The following is a 24,284-nucleotide window of genomic DNA, read 5'->3' on the forward strand; positions in this document are numbered from 1 at the left end:
GGATTTGCCTTAGAGTTTCGTTGATGCATACAGAAATGTTACGCGCTCTCGCAACGAGCAAAGTTTTCTCGTTTAACGAGCTTCACCTCGCACCGACTTTTGGTGATTAATACTGTTATAATTAAATCCCGATATTGTCTGGGTTTCCAATGCGCCGCGGAGTATACACGCGTATAGGTACAGATACGCCGGTATTGATTTTCCGTATTTAAATTTTTGATGCTACAGTGCAAAACCATCGACGACCATCAAATTACAAAACACGGGTAATCATCGCTTCGTTCGATCATCGACGCTTGATTCGCATAAATTATCGCGCGTGTCGAGGGAGGCGTAAAAAATAGTTCCCTATACGGATTTTATAAAATTTTCATCTCGCCCTGCGCAATATTCGATTTGCTCGTTCGGCCGTGGGTATCCTCTGGTTCCGCGCTACACTCGAACTCCATTCAATGCTCGCGAGTTTGCCCGACGTAAATTAGAATTTATCAATTTTCCAACCACTGCGCGAGCTCCTATGGCGAGGCGATCAGGTAACAATCGGAATGATTAATCGAGTTCCACAGTGCGACGAAGGGGCCGTAACGAAGCTAATTCCAAAGGATCTTCCTTTTCAATTGTCTGGAATTAGAAATACCGCGCGGCCTTTGTGTAATCGAATCTCGAACGCGCCCGAAAGCTTCTCCGAGTCGTTATTTAGGACGCTTTGGAAGAATTTGCAATAACGTGTGACGAAAACCGAGCCGCGATGGCACTTCATATTTCATTGCAAACTCGCATTCGAAGGAAAAAGCCAGCCCGTAATTAAAAGCCGCTCGCGCAAAGCTCGACTCTGCATCGCTTTAATTCGTCTAAGCAGAGAGAGAGAGCAACAATTCCAATAAGTCTGAAACGCGTTGCAATTAACCCGATCTCTCTCTCTCTCTCTCTCTCTCTCTCTCTCGCGAGCTAGGAGCAAACATCGCGCACTATCACTCGAGTGCACACGCAGACGCAGGTATGTGTGCAATTATAAAGCGGAAAAAATCAATATCAGGGGCTCGTCTCTCTCGCGCGCGCGGCGTATACGTATTCTCAAAGAGCATCGGCGCGTGCACGTTATTATAAGAGAGGATAGGGGTATACGAGCCGAAGGTGGGGTAGAGCTCGGTGGAAACTGTCCAATTTATCCTTGGAAATCCAAATCTCGCTAACACGCCCTATTTTCCCCTTTGACGTGGCGCCTTCTCCTCTCGTTTACCCGTCCGCCCAGCTCCCCAATTCCGCTGAATTTGTTGTATCTCATCGCCTTCGTCGTCTCCTTTCCAGTTTGTCACATTCGCGCGGAATAAAGAACCGAGGAAAATTGTATATTATACGTTTCAGCTCCGGCAGGCGTATAGCAAGCGACAGCCGAGAACGAAGCGAGAATATTATAAGGGTGTCGGGACGACACACGTGTCCGCTGTTCTAGGGGCAGCTCTGCCTGTATACGTGTGTAGTACACGTAGAAAGAGAAAGCTGCTGCAGACCTAGATATCGGTGGAGGCAGAGAGCTAGGTGTAGGTACACACGTAGACTAGTACGAGAGAGAGAGAGAGAACGCGTTGCCAAGGGGAGATGATGAGCCGAGGGGAGGGGGATTTCTGTGCGAGAGAGAGAGAGAGAGAGAGAGAGAGAGGAGAGGACGGATGGATTTTCGCCGGTCTGCCCCGCCGCTGCGCGCTGCGCCGGCCGGCAGAGGCCGAGACTGCGAGAAGTCAGTCGCTTCCAGTCGCCCGAGTCTAACGGATCGTTCGCTCGCTCGCGCAGTTAACTCCGCTCGTTATAATAGTTGCACCAGCGTGTACCACTGATCCAGTATACAGCCATGGCGCGCATCGCTGCCGTTACCGCTTTCTGCCTCCTCGCCCTTTTCCGTAAGTCTTTGCCGCCTTTACTTACTGCGATCAATCGTGGCTTTCTCGGCCTGTGTGTGCGTCTGTGTGTGTGTGTGTGTACGAGGTACTTTGATTCTTCCGCTAGGACGCGGCTTTCGATAATTGCGCCAATCCATCGCCGATGGCCAAGAGGAAGTTTTTTTTAATTATTCGGCTTTATCGCTGAAAAACAACGGGAACTCGTTCTCCTGACTCACGCCGACGCACAAAAGCAATCGCGGGAGTGCGCGCCGCCGACGAAAAAGCCGATCGGACAAAAGTTCCGATGCGCAAAAAAGGGAAAGTTCGTCCGCGGTGCGGATTCAAAACGCCCGCATGATAAACCTGATGCGCGCTATACGTCCGCTTATGTAATCACGGCAGAAGTTCCATTTACGAGCCGTCAATGATAATCGACACGCTTACACATAGGTGTCGTATACGTACAACAGAGCCGCTCTAGTATTTACCAACTTTTCCGATATTCCCAAACAGACGGCCGTCCGTTGAAAATCGCTCGCATACCGCGCTATTCGTCCGTATACAGCTATGTATTCTATAGGAGAACGCGTCGAGAGGTCAGTTTGACGAGAGGTTCATGCGGTGGGTATAGACGTCAATATTCCGGGAATGGCGACCGCTCACCTGACCGCCCATGTGACTCGGCTTTTCGGTGCGGATACCGCTCGCTCCTCAATGAAGCCCCTCTCCATCTCTCTCGAAAGCTCGATCGGGAACATATTCGGCGTAATTTGCGAATTTCTCGAAATCCCATGCAAAGCGTATGCGCGCCGCTTAAATGTCAAATTCGCTAAAGTGCGCGGGCCCAAGCGCACAATGGCCTTGGACCGAGCGCCGCCGGGCGTAAAACGTTCGCTATGCGGGATGTGGATACACAATAAAAATAAATTTTTATTTTTACAGCAGAGAGCCGCCCGCGCGCGAATTCATATTTTAACGTGATTTACGCGCGGCCTTTCAAATCGAGTCGTTCAAACAACTTTGTTGGAGAAAAAATTGCGCTTCCTCTTTGAAACCGACTCCCTTTTCGAGCGATGGGGCTTCGGAAAACCTGGAGAATCCCGCTTTAAAGGGGAAATTCGAGGCTGAGGTCGAAACGTAGAGAAACGAATTCTCTAATCACCCGCGATCGCATATAAAATGTGATCGAAACTCCGAGTGTACACTGCGACGAGATAGACCGATAGACTCGAGCGCAAGAGAGGAATGCTCGCGAGGAAGGAAACATTTAATATTCGTCGGTTAGGGCTCTCTTTCTCTCTCTCTCTCTCTCTCTCTCTCTCTCTCTCACTCTATAGCCGGCGTCGCCGCCACTGCAACAATAAAAAAACACAACGCCATCATAAAAGCCAGTTTACGATCGGTCCTCTCGGCTCCCCCGGCGCGACGCAATTTTTCTAAGGGCAACAATGGGGGACGTTTTTCCAACGCTCGCGCCTTTGCCGCGTACTTATGCACACGCGCACATACAGCAGCGCAGATGCACCGGCGCCTCGATATCGTAGGTGGACGGCAGTCTCGCGGATTTACGGCTTTTTTATTCATTAGCCGCAATCTGTGCGTATGAGAGAAGCTGTTATCGCGAGACTGAATTTATCATCCGGTGCGTCGTAAAGAGCTGCGACGATGCTTTTATTTCTGCGCGTGTGCGTTATTACACATACACTCGCGTTCTTGAATTTTACGCGGAGTTGGTCCGTCGAGTCACGTTCGGCCACATCAAACTGATAAAAGACGAGGCGCAGTCGCGAGAGAAAAAATGATGCAGAGAAAGCGTCCCTGGGATGTACGCTTTGAACGTAATCGCGTCGTCGCGCATTTCGCTTTGCGCCTTTTATTTAAACAGATGTCATGCGTGAGCGTATGTGTATCAGCGCAACGAGTGCGTGTTTGCTCTTGAATAGGCCGTCGTTTATTCACAAAGTATGCGTCTGGGTGTGCGTGTGTTTGTGGGTGTCGGTCGGCTCGATTGGCCGGTCAAGTAATGCGCTTTTTGGGATTGCGGTTTGCTTAGGACGTTTCTGCGCGTCATTCGATGCGATCGTGTTCTTTTTCGGGTCGGCTTTTTTATTCGCGCAAAATAGAGGTCGAGAGTAAACGCGCGGACGATTTTCCTTTGAGCAGACGCTCTCGCGAGTTTTTTTTTTACGACGAATGAGTTTTTACTCTTCAATAAATAGACGCGAATGTATGAAACGCGCGTATATGCTCAGTGAAAGCAGCCGTGCGAAAACGAACGAGTGCACAGTCTATATTAATAATTTTAATAAACGACGAATTTTTTGTCTTTGAAAAAGAGAGCCTCAAGGTGCTTCCAGCTATTACTTCGCTATTTTAATGTCAAACTTATCGCCGGCAGACATTAACCTGTTTTACAATCTCCCATGTTTTTCTATTGTCATAAATTTTTCAAAACCTTATCTCTCCCGGCTCTAAAATGCTTAGCAATAAAAAAATACCAGAAACGCACAGCCGAGAGACAATACCGAGGTTCGAAGTGTATATTATTCTCTCTGCTCACCTTCCCATACATCTTAACAACCCAGTTCGCATTTCCAGATGACGTAAAACATAATGTAAAACGTGTCTACATTACTAATGCCCTCATACTTCGCGTCAGATATGAAAAATGTAGCTTTCCTCGATAAGCCATCCCCCGCGGTCTGAATAGACTTCTATTTACAAGCTCCGGTAAAAAGTTCTTTCAGACAGATTCATGCAGTGTTAATGTATCATAATTGTATATCCGCAGCTTTCGGAGCAAACTCTCGCTCTCTCGCGAGTGTTATATATGGGGAAAAGCCGTGTGAGAATCTCGCGCGAGAGCGACAAAAAGCGGCGACGCGAAAAAATTTGCGTGCGCGCGGCCCATTGTCGCAAGAATTTCCGCTCTTTAAATAAGCTGTGTATAGCGCATTTTCTTCATATGGGCTAATTATATACGCCGCCGTCGCCGGTGTGTTTGTCTGACTCACCAAGTTTACCTGCAGACAAATGAATCATGCTGATAAAAATTGTACAGGTAGAAAGGAGAGAATAAGGAAGTTGCCGACGTCGACGACGACGACGCGTTGTGTAGGCGAGCGCGCGTGTGTGTGTGCACGGTTTTTATCAGGACATTTACGGCTTTAACGAACAGTAAACAGATAATTACCGCGCGCGTATGAAGTTTGACGCGCGAGCGGTACACGTATGTATATTGTGGATGTAGGTGCCCTATGTTGGAAACTTTATCTGGCGTAAACGAAAAAGTGGGTTAAACCTACGTGTGTGCGGTGAAAATTTACGCACGGCTCGTCTGCTTTCAATTATCGATTTTTTTCCTTCTTTAGCATACTGTCGTTTACTTTGTACACGCTACGTGTTGATGTAATGGATGACTCTTTGTAATTGCATTTCGCTGATACAGTAATGGGGAACGCATTAGCAATTCAAATTTGAACTAGTCGTGCGAAAATAAAGAATATTAATAGCAAAACAGCGCGTGGGATGCATTTTATTTTGCATTTCACGCTTGTTTATGCTCGATACCTGTGCCGATTTCCTCATCGAGTCGAAGATTGCGTGTTTGCTCGCAATTTACTTCTCTTCATTATCATAAGAGTGATATTATATTATATAGATTGGAACGTAAAGCTTTCAATTAATACATTATCGGAGCCCAAACAAGCCTTAATATCGATGTACGCGCGTAATTGAATGACACGTTCAATATGGGAGTTACTAATGGATCGAACGTCGAGATAACCTTGTCCTAAGAACTGCGAGTGATATCGAATAAACGCAATAAAAGTGTAATTTAATTGATGCAGCTCGCGAGAGAGCACGTTATAATGTCGAGGAAAACTTTGTCACTTAATCCAATGATTCATTCCAGAAGCATCAAGTACTAAGAACGTCTTTGCTAATGCAGCCAATTATATGCGCTGGAACTGAATTCCTCATACCCTTGTGTGTCGCTCCGGAGAAAGTAAAGGAAAACTGATTCACCTCCGACGGGGTCATTAATCTCACGTTTTCAATATCATAATCCCCGACGCGAGAAGATCAATTATCATTTCAAATTGAAATCCAGTAACGTTCCACCTACGTAATTATTTCAATCATCCGTTCGTTGATCTCATCTAGAAGACAAAGCGCACTCGGTGAATTTTCAAATAAACACGATGTTTTTCGTAATCAATAACCTCTCCGCCGCAAAATCCTCGCGGATTTCGGACTATTTTTAACGACGCACACGAAGGAGCTTTTATTTAGATTAGCCGCGCGAAAAAACCCAAGAGCTAGCTGTAAATATAAAATCCCGCACGCTCTGGGAAGGAGTAAAGTCGGCGCGCGCTCCAGACGAAAAAGTCTATCTGATATCCGCCTAGATATTTCTGTATAGGCGTGGTTTTGCGCCAAGTACGCGCACAGCCCGCTGGGAGTGATTCGAATATCGCGTGTCGCTGAAGAACTTCATTAATAACGAAGCCCTTTACATCCAGCGTATATTATGGTAATTAAAGAGCCGCTCTCAACGCGTTATGACCACTAGTAACCCAATTTTCGCGATCGAGTTCGTAATCCGACTGCTGCTCTATCGCCCAATGAAAAATTCAATTTTTCGCTCTAATTTTGCCCGAATAACTATTTTTGACGTACGCTGCAGCTCCGATGAGTGTAATTAAATTATCGCGTCGACTCGCGACGATAAGTCTGATTAATGAAGTACAGGCAGGAAATGACTATGGGACCGAAATTTCCGATGACAAAATGCATTCCTGCGGATGTCGCGAATACACGTCTCTACGATTCACCGCAAAACCGAAAAATCTAAACAATATTGCTGTCAGCTCGTGACATTCGTAAAAAGTCCCGGAAGCGGATCGCGACAGAAGTCGCCGGGAGTAAAAATAGAGCCGCAAAGGGAAAAAAAGTTAACCGCGCACAGCCTCCCGTCATGCTGCAGCAGCGGCTCGAAAATCCCGCAAAAGCGCGCGATCAATGCCCGGCAGCTCTCGTGACTATAAGTCGTGTCCGCTTCCGCGCGCGAGCCAGCACGTGGTATTCAAAATTTTCTCTTGGCGACGAAAGAAAATCTCGACCGAGCGGTGTATCGACGCGTGTGCGGCGAAAAAGGAAGGAAGCGAGTTTTAAAAAAGAAGAGAGAGACAGCCTCAGCTAGCGCAGAGGAGGACAATCGATGTCGCGCTACGATCGATTCCCGCACGCGAGAGTAGACGTATAACCCTGAAAAGCTCTCTCTCTCTCTCTCTCTTCTCTCCTCGAGCTCTATCTATGGTCGTGACAGCGCAGCGGCGTGTAATGCGCGAAGCTGCACTGCTACCTTGTAACCCGTCAATATAAATAGAATATAGAATAGCGAATATAATATACCTGCAGCAGCAGCAGCAGCAGCAGCAGCTACTCTCTGAAATATCGATGCACGTGTGCACGCGAGCGTCGCAAAATGCAGCCTCGCTCTCTCTCTCTCTCTCTCTCTCTCTCTCTCTCTCTCTCTCTCTCTCTCTCTCTCGCTAACGCGTAATACGTGTCTGAAAAAGATTTCATGGGCGTTGACTGCATTATTTTCACCCACTGCGGAATATGCGCGCTGCAGAAAACGAGAGAATCGCGAGTTTGGCACGAAAAGCCTGCAGCCGCTTTGAAATGTTCTTTTCCCATACTTATTTCCTTCGGCGAAGTCTGCAGGATCCGACTTTTCCGCGGACGCGTGCAGCCCGTTAGGAAAGTTTTACGATCGAAGGGCCGTATCTTCAAAGTTTTTCCCTTTTCGCTTATCTCGAGCGTAATGTATATAAATTTAGAGAATGCAAAACGGATTTTCACGAACGCGCTGCTTTTTTCGCATATTACTTTGACGAGGCAGCTACGCGCGCGGAAAGTTTTAACGGGATTAGCCGTGGCAGTTGCTCGCGTCGACCGAAATGGAACTGTTAATTTAGATGCTGCCGCGGAGCGAAATCTCGCAAGCTTATCAAATTGGCGCCGCGATTGCGCTTCTTGGATTGAATTATAAATCGCGCGAGCATTGTCTATCTTACGATCGTGTACTCTCGGCGAATCTCGTCGGCTCGTGAAAAATAAATCCAGCTCACGCGGCCAAGCAGTCAATCACAGGTGGCCAAAAAAAGCTCGCCGGTGAAATCGAGTCTCCCGCGCGAGATTTCCCAGGTAATAGCGCCGCCGGTGCAGTACACAGCGAACGTGGGCGTAGCGTAAAGAGAAAACTGGGCTACAGTTGAGTAATCTCGCGTCTACACACGCAGAGCGGCGCGCCGCCTCCGAAGTTTAGCGGAGAAATTCGCGCACAGCCGATCGATTGTGCTCGTCAATCGAGGCTTCTCTTCTCTCGGGCCAAGTTATCGCGGCGGAGGAGTATATTAAGGCTTCGCTTATTTCGGTGGGCTCCGGAATTCATTGATTATCGCTCGGCGGAATTTTAATTTTTGCGAATCGGATTAATGGAGGCTAAGAATTCGGAAGGTTACTGAAAGGGTCGATTGTGTTTGAATTGGACCCATTCAAGTGGATTTCTGAAAATTTAATCCTGGTGATGTAACTAGTACGGCTCGATAACTGATGAATTCGAAAGTGATACTCGTCTCTCGGTTCTTCCATCGACGAATTCGTATAGTGGCAGTTTGAAATATGGAAGGCTTCCAGGATCCACAGCTTGATCTCGACGAGAGAGGAGATCCAAAAGTTAAAAACTAGAAGTGCGCTCTCGCTTCGAGTGTATCTACTTTTCGATTCAAGAGCGAGTATTCGAATGAGCAGTGTTTACAAGGGACAGCCGCCAACTGCGAAGCGGATACAACGACGACTGAATAAGAAATAAAAGTATCCAAGTTGGCGATACGAGCGGCCAGACGTTCTCGAAGTTTAAAAATAGCCAATAAAATACAGTCGACTTTATTATTGAGTCATAATGTGTTGACTGGGCTGTGTTACACTTACGTAGGAGGAAAGCTCGCGATTCGCGATGTATTTACTCGTATTCAAATCCTCTGAAATAACAATCGTAAAAACCAGCCATATAAGCGAGAAAAACGCCATTTCCTCGAGGCATTAAGATCGGTTTCATCGACTGCAGCAGCAGCGGCGTCGTAAAAAAAGGCATCGTTCCCCGCGGTGTCGGGCAAAGATTTCGCAGCGTCTATAAGGTGACTAAAATCAATACTCGAACAAGCGACACTTGACAGCCAGCATCAGCAGCGCCATTCTCCCCTCTCCACATCTCTCTCTCTCTCTCTTTGGAAAAAACGGCCCGCATTCACACTGCGCCGGAACGAATTATTTTTCAGCCTCGTCTCACTCCTAGCTATATAGCTATACGTATGCACAACTATATAGAGAAAAGAAAAAGCCACTCGAGCGTTCAGCGACTGTCTGCTGCATCGGAGGCGCGTATCGATGCAACCGGCGCGTTTCCCATTGCGAACGTGCCGGGCGCGACTGCAGCAATAACGCGCGCGCGCGCGCGAGTCTAGCCGAACGTCGCCGGGAATCCATGTGTGCTGCACGTACTTCTATACACACACGGGGCCGGGAGAGTAGACGGAGGGCGAATTGATTAATTGATCAGGTTTATTATAGATATACAGATGCAGCGCGCCGCATCTGCGGCATTCGTTCGAAATCAATCACGCTCCGCCTTCTATCTCCGCGCGCTTATAATCGCGGGAATGAGTGACACGTACGCCGAAAAATACGGAAGATAATTAGCATGAGAGCGAATTTTCGCGCTCCTTCCTCTCTGTATTACCAAATCGAGCGCGCGCGCTATAGCGCTTGTTTGTTAAAATTCACGCGGGCGCCGGCAGGGCGACTAATTAAACAAATGGAGCCCAGTTTGTACACGAAAGGCGCGCGCGAGAGAGAGCCGACTGCGAAAAAGAGAGAGGGCGAGGTGCAATTATACACACGTGCGCCGAGCAGGTACATAGAGTGAGAGAGAGAGAGAGAGAGAGAGAGAGAGAGAGAGAGCCGGGGGGCTGCAGCTAGCAGCGCTAGACTAGGCCCCCAGAGCCGCTGTCCCTGACCAGCAGACCGGAAATAGCTCTCGGTCAGAGCCATTGTGCACGAACGAGCGACTACGAGGACGAGATAGAGATAGACGACGAGCCTGCGGAGATGGAACGTTAAGCTTCGCCCTGTGTACGTGCACATGCGTGTGTGTGTGTGTGGCTGTGGGACATTTTTAGAGAGGGAGGAAGGGAGTACGTGTACCGGAAGATAATTCGTCGTTTCGATTCCCCTCCCACCTGCGCCTCCGCTATCTTCCTTTTCTGTCTCCTTTGACTCAAGGTGCAGCTTAGGCGGTTTTAAGGAAGAGGGCTTGGCCCCAAACCAGTCCCCGCTTTGTCCTTTGACTTCTCGGCCGCGCTTATACGTGCGGCTATGAATGATGGCTACGGGGGAGAGAAGAGATGTATGCAGGAGCCATTTGATTTCTATGAGAGATTTAGGTTTACAGCGTAGGACGACAGGGGATTGTCCTTTTTTTCAACAAGCGCTTCCTCGATGAATATGGAGTCTCTCTCTAGGCGGTTACGTGGATGGGGAGTGAATTATTTTCCGTGCGCGACCCTGGAATTTTTTACTGCGGATTTGCATTCCTTTGATTCTCTACGCACCTATAACTCGATTATCCGGAGACGATAGTTATCGAGAGAGTAAACACACGGGGTCTGTGTAAGCTTGCGTTTGCGCAGACATATGCGTAATCCAATGTAGATACCGGCATGATTCATTTGAATTTTCTCGCCTGTGTATGGATATATATATATATATATATATATATATATATATATATATATATATATATTTGCTCTTTATTGGGCCAGATAGAGGAGCAGTGAACCGCGTGAATTATTGAATGACGATAAAGTCAAACATTGCAGGTTCTGATATGTACGCTCGACATTCTTCACGGCGGATAATCGCCGGAAATTTTTTATCGGCGATATCAACGCTAAATTAAACGCTGATGAAGGAAAATCGAGTTGTCGTGAGGACATTGCTTATAATTGCAACGGTCGTAAACGCGAGATATTACAGTTTATTAGTCAAAAAATAACCTGTAATGGTTACAAAACAACTCGCGAGAGGAGAACGATCTCTGATTTATGCAACACTCGGGTGGCCAGCAGCGCCTCTGCCTTCCCGACGCAAAAGCTCCAGTCGCAAAAAAAAAACCTCCAACGACAGCTTGCTGTTTTCGTCGTGTGAAATACGCAGAAAATCGTTCGTAAGCACTCTCTCGCCATTCCATTACTCTAATTAAAATCTCAACGTTAATCGACAGCTCTAAAGGCCAGCTGCATAGCCCAGCGTTAAAGCGCGGTATTCCTGTACTAACGTAACCCAAGGCTTCTCCTCCTAACCTAATACCACTCGGCGAAGAGCTGCTGATGACAGTTGTAAATTATTATCGAATCGCAGTATCGAGCATCCCGCGCGCGGTGTGTACACTAGAAATCCATCGAGCTAATGAAATACGCGCGCGACGTGTAACAGCACGTGCGCCATCGATCGTTACACCGTAAACGCATCCCCCTTTAAAAAGCCATCCTATTACGCAAACCGCACGCAACAGAGAACAAAAAAAAAAAAACGAATCAAAACCTCACCCACGGACTAGATCCGCATTGCTCGCGCTGTATCCGCTAAACGTCGCTAAGCCCGTTATCTCCCGCCGCAGCGCATATATAGAGACTGGGAGTCGACGCAACGCACGTGGATCTTTCTCGTGAAAGGCTGCACCGCAGCGTCTGCTCTTTGCGGCTATCGATGAATTACGCTATCGCGGGAGCTGCGCCGGTCACTTCTTTATTGCGCGACTGAGAGTCGGCCGCTAAGAGCAGCCCGACCTCGAGTGCTTGCTTAAGAGAGCGCGCTGATTGAGCCAGGATGATGTATTCGGGTTGAAGCGCTGCGAGGGAGGGATTATATTGGGCTTGATGCGCCGTGTGAGCGTATTGAGCGTGTATTATTCTGGGAAAAAGCGCCTTGAGTAAAAATACCTTAGCAAGCGCGCGCGGGAAAAGCGACACATTCTTCAGGGATAGTCCATTTTAATATTCATGTATAAGTATAGTGTGCTTGCTTAACTGGCTGAGTAATTTCGCGACTTATTTCAGAAAAGTCTCCCTAAGCCGATCTATTCAATTATGCAGGCTGCATCGCGGGGGTTTCCTGGGTGAGCTGCTGAATTTTTCAGCCTTCCACTCGCTCGTCCCGGAGTATCTCGTATGAAAATTTCACTCGGATTCGATAATCGCGTCCGCGGTTAATAATGGAAAAGTCTTTCGCGGTGCCGTTGACCCGCTCTCGGCTCATCCGCCAAATAAAATTATCCCTCGGTTGAAGCGTGAAATGGACTTGTTCGCAAGGTTATCAGCGTTGATTCGTCAAAATCACGCGAACCAGTAGTCGCTCTCTCGATAGCGCAACCACGAAACGAGCATCGTGACACCCCGACGACGAGGACGAAAAGAACGGCTCATTAAATCAGTGTCGGCGGATGTGCCATCCATTCTAATTCGAGTCGAAGCCATAAAAGCCATTACCACGAGCCTCTCCTCTCGTTCGTCGTCGCGAGAGCGAGGTTAATTCGCCGCATAGACGAGCCTCTCCATATGGCGCCAGTGTGTGGATAACGTCACGCACGAAAATTCGTCCACGAGGCTCGTGTAGCGCTCTCCACGCGATAAGATCGATCGGAGGGGGTGAGTACGAGGGCGAGCGTCTGCTCGCTATCCACTCGGTCTCTTCGGAGCGGCTCGACGATGATACGGGGATGATAAGGAGCTTTCGCACGTGCCTCGGCTAAATTTTACTAATGTTCCGGGGATCATTGAGTCGTTATTGGGACGGCGATCGACCGTGGGAACGCGCTCGGCTCTCGTGCGGCGACGATGATAGGTGTAATTGATACACGCGTAGGGTGTGTCCAGTTTATCGAGCATTTATAGGATATGAAAGTCCGCACGATGTGTGGCTCTTTTTTTTCTCAAGCTCGACCTCGCGGTTTTTCTCAAAACAATTCGACGTGTGCAAGCGCGCTATTTTTAGGAAGCTTTTAATCCCAATGACTTTCACAGCGCTGAAAAGGACTCGACGCGGCCGCGCTCGTTAGGGTGAAAATTCGCGATTCATCTTTTCTAAAATCACCCGACGCGCATAATTCACTTCCAGCATTATGTAGCTACGAGAACACAGTGGCGATTTCTCAGCCTGCGATACTGGGCCGGCAGTAAATATTCGCCGGAGGACAACCCGCTTAAATCGTCTTATCATGCTTAATTGTATACGCGCTGGTGCGCGCGGCCTACTGCACCGGAGCTGTACTCACACGTATATACACACGTATATACACGACCCGAATAGCGCCAGCTAAGGAGCCATGCTAGGCCAAAATATCGGGTCAAAGTTCAGGGAGATTCCATGAGCAGGCGCTCTCGCGGTGTATTTTTACTCCCAAGGCCAGGAAGTTGCCGCCCAGGCCGCTCGGATTATTGGAGAACGTCACTGGGCAGGCGCGCGCTGCGGAGAGAGCGACTCATCTTCTTCTCCCTCTCCCCGTCGCAGCTATACTCTCTTTCTCTCTGTGTATGGATGATGATGTGTACGCCGCTGCAGCCCTATTCCGTTGGATCCTCTTCTTCTTTTTCTGCTTCTCCTGCTTCTGCTCCCTCTTTCGCGACGGCGATGTTAATTGGGAGTCGCGGCGACGTCGTCGGAAGTTCCAGTAGCGCGAGTTCGAGAGGAAGTTTCCGCGCTCCGGATGGCGAAGATCCTTTCTGGAGAACTCGCAGGGCGTTAAGTTGATTGAAAATCGCCGAGCAGCGGGTGGGGTCAATTACTCGATGAACAGAATTTTCCGCTTAATCGAGTGCGTTTCGGTTGCAGAAGTCTCTGTGCAGCTGAGATTATAGTAGTTTGGACACGTACCTCGTATACACCGCCGACGTTCTTACAATCCCTTATAAAAAATCGAAAATATTATACCAACTCGACATTCATTCGTCGTGTTTCAGACTCGACGATGTCGATCACCGTGCAGGAGTTCTTCCCGGAAGCCAAGAGCAACTTGACGAAGATCAAATGGTCCCACGCGACCAACAGCCAGGAGGCTTTAAAGAAGGCCCTTGATAGCAGTGAGTATACAACATACCCTCTCAGCATCCTCTAATCCATAGCACATGCCAGACGGAGAGAAATTTTTTGCTACCTCGCTGCCCGGCAAAAATCTAAACTCGGCGCTATCCGAGTCGCGCGGAGGAAACGCCTGGAATTATCAGTGCGCGCACGTCGCGGCGTATCTCGAGGAAAGGGCGACGTGCACGTTCACACAGCCGGGCAGCGATTACGACCTTGATGCCGTATGCGCGAAACGTCAACGACTCTGTACGCGAGCGGAATTCATTTTTTTTTTTTTTTTTTTGTTTCCTCGCGCTCTTCCCGTCCGGCCGTGATGAAAGAGAAGGCCCTTCGAATTTCGCGGAGACGCCGTCGTTAGAGTCTCGGGCGAACAACAAGTTTCCTCGAGGAGATATATAGGTCGGAGCTCGTTAGCTTTATCGGCGCGTCGCGACCCTGTAGCGCCTTTTTATTGATTGGGCCTGCCGTTTTCGCGTCATTAAACGCCGCAATTATTGGCCGATCGCGCGGCTCGTTTTCGCGTTCGAACGAGTGCATCTATATCTGGAATTAGGTGGTCGGTAATTTTCTGTTTACCGAATGAAAAAAAGAAAACTCTCGCTCGCGGGGAAAACCGCAGGAGTTCTAACAAAGCGTACCGTTCGTTTAAAACAATTCGCATGCGCGCGCACACGCGTCGCGGAAAAAACGAGGAAAGCGACAATGGGACGAAATTTCTCTTTCTTTTCCTCGCTTTCTCGCCACACGCGCTAAGCCGAAAATGGATCAAAAGAGTATTCAAAGCTAAAGAGTATAGAGGACCGGCTGCTGGCTTTCGCGAAAACCGACCTCAAACGCGCGATTCAGGGTTAATGTCGAGCTCTCGTGACGAGAGTCAGCGAGAGAGAGAGAGAGAGAGAAAGCCCGCCAATAAAATCGTATGCTCTTCTTAAAGGTGACGTCCACATGATCGAAGCCGACGTGGTCATGGGCACGCTGAAAACCAACCCGCCGAACAACAACACGATGCCCATCATGGGACACCCCCCAGCCAACAGCAGCGACCTGAGCCTCGCTGACTTCTTGAAGCAGGTTACAGCCAACAAGAAGAAGGGCATCAAGCTCGACTTCAAGAGCATCGAAGCTTTCAAAGCTGCGATTCCGGAAATCCAGGCTCTTGGAAACGTGAGTATCTCCTTTTGTTTTTTCCTCGCTCGCCGAATCGTCCATCAGCTTTATTATGTACTCAATCGTCGGGTGTGTGTAACAGCAGGCAATCGCTTTTGTCGGCTTAAATAGGGCACGAACGATAAAGCCGCGGATACGCGCGTTTTATCAAACTTTCACGGATAAAAGCTCCCTCTCTGCCGCGACAGTACCTGCCGCGTTTTCCCTTTATTTTATCGTCGACATCTAATATTAAGCTCGGAAAAGCCCCGCCATTGCGTAACCCTCTGTAAAGCAGTCTTTGCCTTCGATACAGAGACGCGCACACACACGCTGTGTGTATTACTCTTACGTAAGCGACTCGCTCAAATTCGCGCTTAATAAAACACGCGGTGCTTTTAAACCGCGCGAATTATTCAGCGCGTTCCGAAAAGCTCGGGAAAACAAGTTTGCTATATACAAGCTAATGCGAACCTTCTTTTTCAGCTAACGGTGCCACTGTGGCTCAACGCGGACATCCTCAAGGGACCCGTGAACGCCACCGACGAGCCCAAGCCGGTCGACGCGGCCGAGTTCCTCAAAGAGGCGGCGAAACTACCGCAAACGCTCCTATCGATCGGTTGGACCACCAGGTAAATACGACGAGAAAACTAAGCCGAGCCGAAAATTCGATGCAGCGCTTGCTCGTGCGTTTATACCGTGTATACGAACGCGCTCTCGCGGCCTATGCTAATTGATGGATAATCAAGCGGGGTAATTGAGGAAACAAATCTGTACACACAGACTCGGGAAGTTTTAGCCGGTGAAAATTGGGCGGTGCGGGTCTCGAGAAGCTCCTGGCACTTCTGGGGGGGAAGGGAGAAGGGGGTGACCTTCTCGACTGCGTTAAGGTCGCGGGAGCTGCGCTATATGATTACCACTAGAGACATGTTAATTAAGCCCGGAACAGGACGTCACGCGCTCATTATATGACGAAAAGACGTTCGCGTATACGAGCCCGACTCCTTCTCCTTATTTCGCCTCGTTTTCACCCTCCGCCGCAGTAAACTTTCGAATATTCGCGCATTCTGGCGCAAATATATTGTTTTGTTGCCTAATGCCGAGCGAACTTTGTTAACGAGATCCACGTATAGATTAAGGACGCCGCGGAAAACTGGTTTCGCAGATCGCGAGATGTATGAGTTTGACTGACCAACTGGGTCAGAGTCGTTTGAATTTCGAAAACATTGTAATTCAAACGGCTTTGGTCCCAAATGACAATGGCCTCAAAGAAAACAAGAGACGCAAAAAGTATTGCTCCATCTCGACTCGGAGGCTTTGCTGCTCCCGCGCGCGCGTGAGCCAAAAATGCATTTAGCTTGCTCCAGCGAACCGAGAAATGACATTGTGCATTTGGGCGTAAAGCGCGAATGTAGCATATTATTAACGTCGAACTGACTTACATTGTTAGCGTACAATTATACCCCTATATATATATATATATATATATATATATATATATATATATATATATATATATATATATATATATATATATATATATATATATATATATATATATATATATATATATATATATATATATATATATATATATATATATATCGGGACACGCGTTTTACAAGCTCGTGCGTTTTGTCGGAAATTACCCATGGGGATTCGCACGTCTCGGCTCGGGCTTGATTCGAAATTACGTTGGCGCCAATGATCTGGAATTGAATCATATTGATCGGGATTCCCTAGTCCATCTCTATACATTAGCGATTACGAAACGGTTCGGCGCCTCGACGTGGACTTCGAATTGCTCGACTTGAATTATTTATCTTTCGAGTGATTTTAAAAAGCTTTCAAGGGTATGTAATTTAAAAACTGCTCTTCCTCGACCAAACAGTTCCCCTGATGAAGCGTCAAAACGAGGAAGGGAAGCAATTTTAATCGCTTCCAAAGTCAATCCAAAAATCAGAGCAGCGCAACTTGAAAGTTCGAATCAATAAAAATCAAATTAAAACTTTCAGGCTGGAGGAGACGACCGCGAACGTGACGAGCGGCAAGTACCTCACTGAGCAGATCGACGCGATGGTAAAGGTGATCCAGGATCAGAAGGTGAACCAGTCGGTAACTTACCCAGTGCGCGCCTGCTTTGCCGCCAACGACGTCGAGGTTCTGCAGAAGCTGCTGAGCAGCACCAAGGCCAACAACCCGACACTCACCATCTGGTCGAGCGAGGGCGACAAAGTCGACGCAGCCAAGCTCTCCACCGTCATCAAGACCGTCGGCCTGGACAAGGTCTTCGTTGATGTGCCCCAGACGCTCTGGGCTCAACTCCACCTCGCCAACTCTGCTTTCACGGCCAAGAGCTCCTTCTCCGTCTTGCTCGCATCGATGCTCGTCGCTCTGTCCGCCGTCAAGCTCCTGTGAATCCCAGGCTTCATTGCCTAATGTGGGATCTACAGACGAGTCGAGGAGGAGGAGAACGATGAGGATGAGTTTTGATGCAGGAGTGAGGGAAGAAAAAAAAATAGATTTATATATTCAGCGTTCAAGTTGATGATATGCGGAGAGCAAGCTTTCGTCGTTAAACATGGCCAGAGGTGCGCGTGATTTTTTCTCTCTGACAAAATTGGCGAGTATTGAGTGCTGTACTGGTACGGTTTGTGGCGATTTTAACGACGAAGCTTCTTTGTGTGAAAAAAAAAGAAAAAAAAGGAAAAACAAAGATCTTGAAGCGATTTCGTTCCCCGTGGGAATCGAAACTAGGACTTGAAAATGTCGCGAAGAGTCGAATAAAGGATAGCAGTCGAATTCACGCGCAGTAATTTTAATTTTAGAGTCCCCCCTTTTGTTGCATTGAATTTTCGAGGAATGGCGGGAAAGTTCGCACAAAGCGCAGATGAAGAGAACTTGGAATAACCTTTTACGAGATTCCGCGAATTCGACTGCTATAGACGATTGGCAAGGAAAATATATTCACTTAGAGTGTTCAAACGTTACTGCGTTGTTCCGTTCGTTGTAAGATCAATTTTTTTAATCACTCATATTATACGTAATAATATATGCAATATGAATTTAACAAAAAAAAGCGCAATTAAAAATACAGGATGAGCGGAAGGATGGTAATATGGTATACTTAAGTTTATATTTCGACAAGCTCTAGCTCTCAGGTTCCTCGTACTTGACGTATAAATTTTCACTGCATTTAGGAATTATCGATTTAATGATAAACTTGTTCAAAATAAAATGTGTGCTTCTAATATGTCAAAAGATCAATGTTGAATATCAAGTAACATTTAGCTTCGATTCATGTAAAAATCCGTAACTTCGACGATAATTTCCGCTTTGAAGTTCAATTGTTTGACGTGTTCAGTGCATCTCTGTCCGTTCTTTTGAGTTGCGATCGACGAATTATCAATATAGTTGTATTAACGTCATTTAAAAGTATGTCATACATTTTGTCTGTTACACATAAAAAATAAAACGAGTTATTAAAGAAAAATGAAGACGTATCAATAAATAAAAGTTGTCATAATAAGATATTAATGTTTAGATATGTTCAACAGCGAAAAACATAACATGAAAGTAAACGAATTTTGTTATTCGTACAATATTCAGGCGTGTATTGTTTCGTTTTTATCCCCTAGACATGCATTCAAATAGCTTTCGTAAGGAATAGTGTTCAACATTTTCTAGATAAGTGAGTAATTCATAAGTACCGAATAAATAGATCCGTTGATATGCGCCCGGCTTATAGGCCATACTGTTGAAAATATACTGTCCATACCTTTGATAATGACAAGGAAATAAAATCATTACATACTCGTAACATTTGTCATCGTCATTTATTTTTTATGTAAGATGATTCAATTTTTTCAGAAATAAAGAAAACCTGAAACACACTCTTACGTTGGATTTACGATGAATAATTTATAAAACATTATTAAATCTAAGTAAAACAAAATTATTTCGCGATTTGTTCAATTCAGTCTAAAAGACTAACTTAAAGCTAATGACAAAATATGATATCAAATACAGAACATTCGATTGTTCAAACTGTCCGTAGATGAAATTTTTCTACTTACGTAGTAAACAGCCATCCGAATTGTTATCTTTTGTTTCCACTATGATTACCAGGTTTTTATTCAAATAGCATTGCATGTCATTTTTAACTCACTTAGATCCGGTGTATGACATATTTTCAACGTTCGATAGAAGACTAATAGATTTTTAATTATATTTTAGAAGATACCTAATGGTATAGAGTTAGGGTAAACTAATTAAACATACTAAGATATAACTACGAAAAGGTAAAGTTTCATATAGAGTACGTAGATCACGATAAAGTACTTCGAAATATAATAAGTGGCATTTAAATATATATACTGTATAGTGGTAATATAGGTAGACACTTCTTTTTCAGAATTTTTATCTGCTTTACTTGTAATCTCTTTGTATCCAAATTTCTATGATTTACTGATTTATGTGTATCAGGCAGACATTTTTTGACAAATTTTCAACATAACTCCAAAAATCTTGATTGTTATTGAATTAATAAATGTGAAGACGTTAATAAAATTTTGAAAAATAATAGAATGAAAAGTTTTTTAAATCAAATATCGAAGATTTTTTATCGTTTTGATTTTATTTCCATCCACGAGATAGCATTCACCGAAGGAGAATCCAAACAGGCATATTTTTTTCGCTGAATAGACATTGTTATTAGAGACAGTAGTCTGGCCTCTCGGAAAATTTATGCATTCCATTTGAAGACGGTTATTGTAAGCATAATGAGGAGATCCGTGAAAGGTGAGACACGTCTAGTGTGGAATCCGGACGACGACGAGGGTGGCTTTCTAGTATATAATCCGAAAGAGAGATGACCGCTCAGGAGATGCAGCGTGCGTGCCTTTGAATAAGTAAAAAGCAGTGCTTGTATGAGGAAAGTTTCTAAACGCCATTAATTTTTCGCGATCCGAACGCTTTCTGCGTTGCCAATTTCTATCGTTTGCTTGTACGTGAGATGCATAGGCCAGCAGACAATGCTTGAATACCGTTCGCTATTATACAGTTGTGAATAGTCACACATGCAGAAACATGCTTTCTGTGATTCCAATAAAATTGTCCCTTCGAGACCATCGATTCGTATGAAAATCGAGCGACTCAGTAAAAAGTTGCACATAAATTTTTTTGACGCAGTGATCTCGCGTACGCACATAAAACTTCTTCACTACAATTCGGTAGACCTCGATCAGTCACTTTTTTGGTCTACTCGATATTTCAATAAATTACAGTTTCTAATGATTCTAATTAGAATACGAGTAGTTTCGAGAATTGACATTGAGAGCGAATCAACGAAATGTTTGCTCGGGACTAACGTGCGGGCATATTGAGCACTGACTTTGAGCCACAATGAAGCTAATCCTAAAACAAACTCTCGAGCGCGATCTTGATGTCCGCCGCGCTCATCTATGCTTGTTTGCCTACTCCATCAAGATCTTCCAATACTTGCCCTGATCCCTCTTTTAGTCCCTCTCTCTCTCTCTCTAATCGCTACATCGCACAACTTCGGTCTGACAAGTCAATTTGTCGAAATAATGCAAGGCCGCCCTTCATCTTTCTCTTTCTCTTCCTGATTCCACAGTCCATCTCTAAGCGAATTTTGACGTGCGAGATTGGGAAAAAAAGTGGTTCAGGGCGGTTCCTAGGAGAGTGAAAAGGTGGGCTGTGACTATGCTTTTGAAAATGCTCGAAAGACTTTTAATAAATTTCGAGATGATTAAAAATTGGTATAGCATCCTCTATTGAACAGATTTAATCCAATGTAAACATCGGACTCGGTCTGACCCACTGCACAATTTTGATAATGAACTCGGAAAAACAATAGGCATCCCACTTGGACTTGTTGTGTCGGGTGTGACCCGTAAGCGCAATCTCGCGTCGATAACCCGTTGATCCCCCCCGAGAATTGTGAGACTTGGAATGGGTTAAAAGATGTCACACGATACTATTTTCCCATATACACTGTAACGAACCCGACCATAAATCATGAGATCTAGTTCACGCGCATAAAGCCTTCGTGCATATTACTTCGTAATTGGATTATAAATGAACTTTAATCCGTCGTGTTTTGATTTCTATTTCGCTTTTTCTGTCGCTCTCCGCGCAACGCACAGCATCAATACTACAGCCTACTACTTCTGTAAAATAAAACTCGGCGACGATTTGAATTCACGCTAATCCCAAAAAATCCTGTCTACCATATAGACTGTGACTAACAAGTGCTTTAACGCTCGAGATATTTCTCAAAAACCGATCTCACCGTATAAATCAGTCCCGCCTGTACAATAATGTGTTTATACAATTCAAATCGTCTCACACACACACACACATACACGCTCGACGCATTACACAGCACGCGCGGATAATTAAATTACTCGTATAATGAAGCTACACGCACGCCGGGTTTAATTAACTTTTTGCGCGAGAGCACCTTTTCAACAATACATCATCGCGCGTACGCGAAGGCTGGGCCACCCCGGCGGGACGTCCCTTTACGGGGCTAATTTATTCGGACGTCATTATTTATCCAAGTTTCCGAACCCTTCTTCTCGCACCTCTCTCGGGTGTAATTACTGCCGCGCGGCTCTATCGTGTTCCTTCGACCTTAGGGCCCGGCGCGTGATTTCTCCGGGATGCAAAGCGGAGGGAGATGGGTCTAATTAAATCTTGATTTTCTCTCACTCCGGTCTCGCGTGTGTTTTATAACGAAAGAAGATTTGTTTCATAATTTCGGCTGCAGCTTTCATTGATTCGTTTGCCTCTGTATATATTTGCGTCATTTCGTTACGAAATTCGACTCAATAGTATAGTGGCTTAATCAACCGAAATCCATCTTTTTTTCTACAAGAGACATCCACAATGAGTCGCAATTAGACTAAATCCGACGCGCCGCGTCAAAGAAAGCTCACCGGCAGCAATAAGTAAAGAGGCGCGCTAATGGCTCGCGCACATAGAAAACGTCCGCAGAGCATAGTGGACTGACGCGCGAAATACGAAACCCGTTTTTGTCCGCAAGTAGCCGCAGCGCACAATGATGCAGCGTCGTGGTCCTCGGCTTGGATGTCTGGCAGCTGCTGCTTCTCTCATTGTATGCGTGTATACGTCTGTATGCATGTGTGTAATAAAAGGAAGAGGAGGACTGCGGCGGCGCGTGTCTCTTCTTGTCGGATCGAAATAGTAAGCTTTCTTCGCTTTTCTCGTTATTCTGGCGCGCGGATTCTATGTTTATTTATCGAGCGACTACACCAGGGACTCCTATGCTTGGCTAGTGCAGCTAACGAGTGTGAACGATTACGTGTACTTCTTTACCGGTGAATTTTTTTTTCACGCTATACTGTTATATACTCAATTATGCATGAAAGCAGCGAATAAGCTTATTGAATCAAGAATACGCGGCATCGGGTATGAAATACGCGCACGACACACGGTATAAATTCGATTCGTTAAAAAGCGGGAACGCTTCCTGCATACCGAATAACCAGCTCCTCGAGAGAACCAAGCCAATCATCTTTGCGCTTTTTCCCTCGTCGCAAATTAATTTCACCGAGCCGGAACGTTATTTTCCCGGCGACGACGCGCAAAACGCCAGCATATCGCAAATCAAAACCAGTTTTTTTCTTCCTCTTCATCTCGACAGAAGCACGGCGGCGCGCATCGGATTATTTCGGATGCGCGCGAGCCTTGAATGGAGAGAGCCGGAAAGTGAATGGGCGCGTAAAAAATCGAAGGAGGAGGAGGAGGAACACGCCGGCGCGTGAAACAATTTGCCATCGCGCGCGCGCGAACCAAGAGCATCTGAATCGACGAAAAACGCTGTATAGAGGAGAAATTCAATTCGTCGACGCGATGTTTTTTTCGGGCGCCGATGCAAGTATTACATAAATACACCACGGCTGCCGGGTGTGACGAGCCGATCTGAACGAGCCGCGACGACGTTTTGTCATTCGAATGGCGCACTCGATGAGAGCTTATCTGTATAATTGAAAAGAACGGATTCTTCGAATGCCTGTGCAATAATTGGATAAGAAGCAAAATAGAGAGTTGCAATAGTTGTTCGAAAAGACGCTTCGTGGGCAGCAACAATCGCATCAGACTTATAAACAAACGAAAATAGCTCTTGGCGAGAGTGGTAGAATAAAGAGCCGCGTGGCCGTAAATTAATTTAAGGAGGTTCTAAATATTTCCACTGCGCCGTGCCTCTCTTAAGAAATCACCCGGTGGGATCTGAGAAGGAGAGAGAAGAAAGCGCTTACGCAGAAATCCAGTCTATCTGGCCGAATCGTAGATTCACACCTGCGATACGCCGTCTGATTCTCCTGCGCGCGCGGCTCTTGAAAATTGCAAAAATGAAAAGAAAGAGAGACCGGCAGACTGCATTCTTCGAGAACCTATGCATATGCGGCGGGGCCGTATCAAGCGCCGCCGGGTTAAACGTTTCAGGGAACGTCATAATTTTAACGCCGAAGGTGCGAATCGATTAAGAAAAAAGCATACGTTACGTAACGCCCGCGCGTCTATTTATATACTGGCGAACGTGACGTACCGCCCGAAAAATGAGCAAAAATAATTTTATCAGCGCTGATTTATTATTGTTTATCTTCCGATTAGGCGCGCGACCAAATAGCCGCGCCCGATAACCCCGCAGCATGTCTCAGCTCGTCCTCGGGAGAAAAAAAAAATTCAACCTCGACGGAGCGTTCTCCAGCCTCCCTTCCGGTACAGCAACCCCGACTCTTATCCTCCTCTCCGACTCCGAGTGCTCCCTCTCTCTCTCTCTCTCTCTTTCTCTTTCTGTCTCGGTATCTCCGCGCAGCCACCGCCTCGGAGAATCTCCCGCACTGATACACGGCGACGACGAGCTGTGTAGCGAGAGCGTGTGTAGCGCGAGAGACAGAAGACAGAAGAGAGAAAGAAGCGCGGCGGGGGAAGCCGAGAGAGCCGCACGCATGCGCTCGGTGGGGCTGGTTCGCCGGCCAGCGGCAACTCCGATCCGAG

At 46.5% G+C, this 24,284-nt stretch overlaps 1 protein-coding gene across 4 annotated transcripts; it reads left to right on the forward strand.

Annotated features, from left to right (window-relative positions):
• The first annotated feature begins 1,688 nt into the window (after positions 1 to 1,688).
• On the forward strand, positions 1,689 to 19,129 carry LOC100115541 (protein FAM151A). 4 transcript variants are annotated; one of them, XM_001604316.6, is made up of 5 exons: positions 1,689 to 1,898; positions 13,967 to 14,086; positions 15,025 to 15,254; positions 15,723 to 15,868; positions 17,252 to 19,129. In XM_001604316.6, the coding sequence occupies exons 1-5, from the start codon at positions 1,850 to 1,852 to the stop codon at positions 17,652 to 17,654; spliced, it is 948 nt and encodes a 315-aa protein (XP_001604366.1). In that variant the 5' UTR covers positions 1,689 to 1,849; the 3' UTR covers positions 17,655 to 19,129. The 4 variants fall into 4 exon arrangements, with proteins under 4 accessions (XP_001604366.1, XP_016837181.1, XP_031780000.1 ...); XM_016981692.3 differs by having other exon boundaries at positions 1,721 to 1,898; positions 15,025 to 15,258; positions 15,727 to 15,868; XM_031924140.2 differs by lacking the exon at positions 1,689 to 1,898 and adding an exon at positions 11,084 to 11,175.
• Positions 19,130 to 24,284: the final 5,155 nt, after the last annotated feature.

Source organism: Nasonia vitripennis, chromosome 2 (assembly GCF_009193385.2).
Source record: "Nasonia vitripennis strain AsymCx chromosome 2, Nvit_psr_1.1, whole genome shotgun sequence".
NCBI classification, from domain to species: domain Eukaryota; kingdom Metazoa; phylum Arthropoda; class Insecta; order Hymenoptera; family Pteromalidae; genus Nasonia; species Nasonia vitripennis.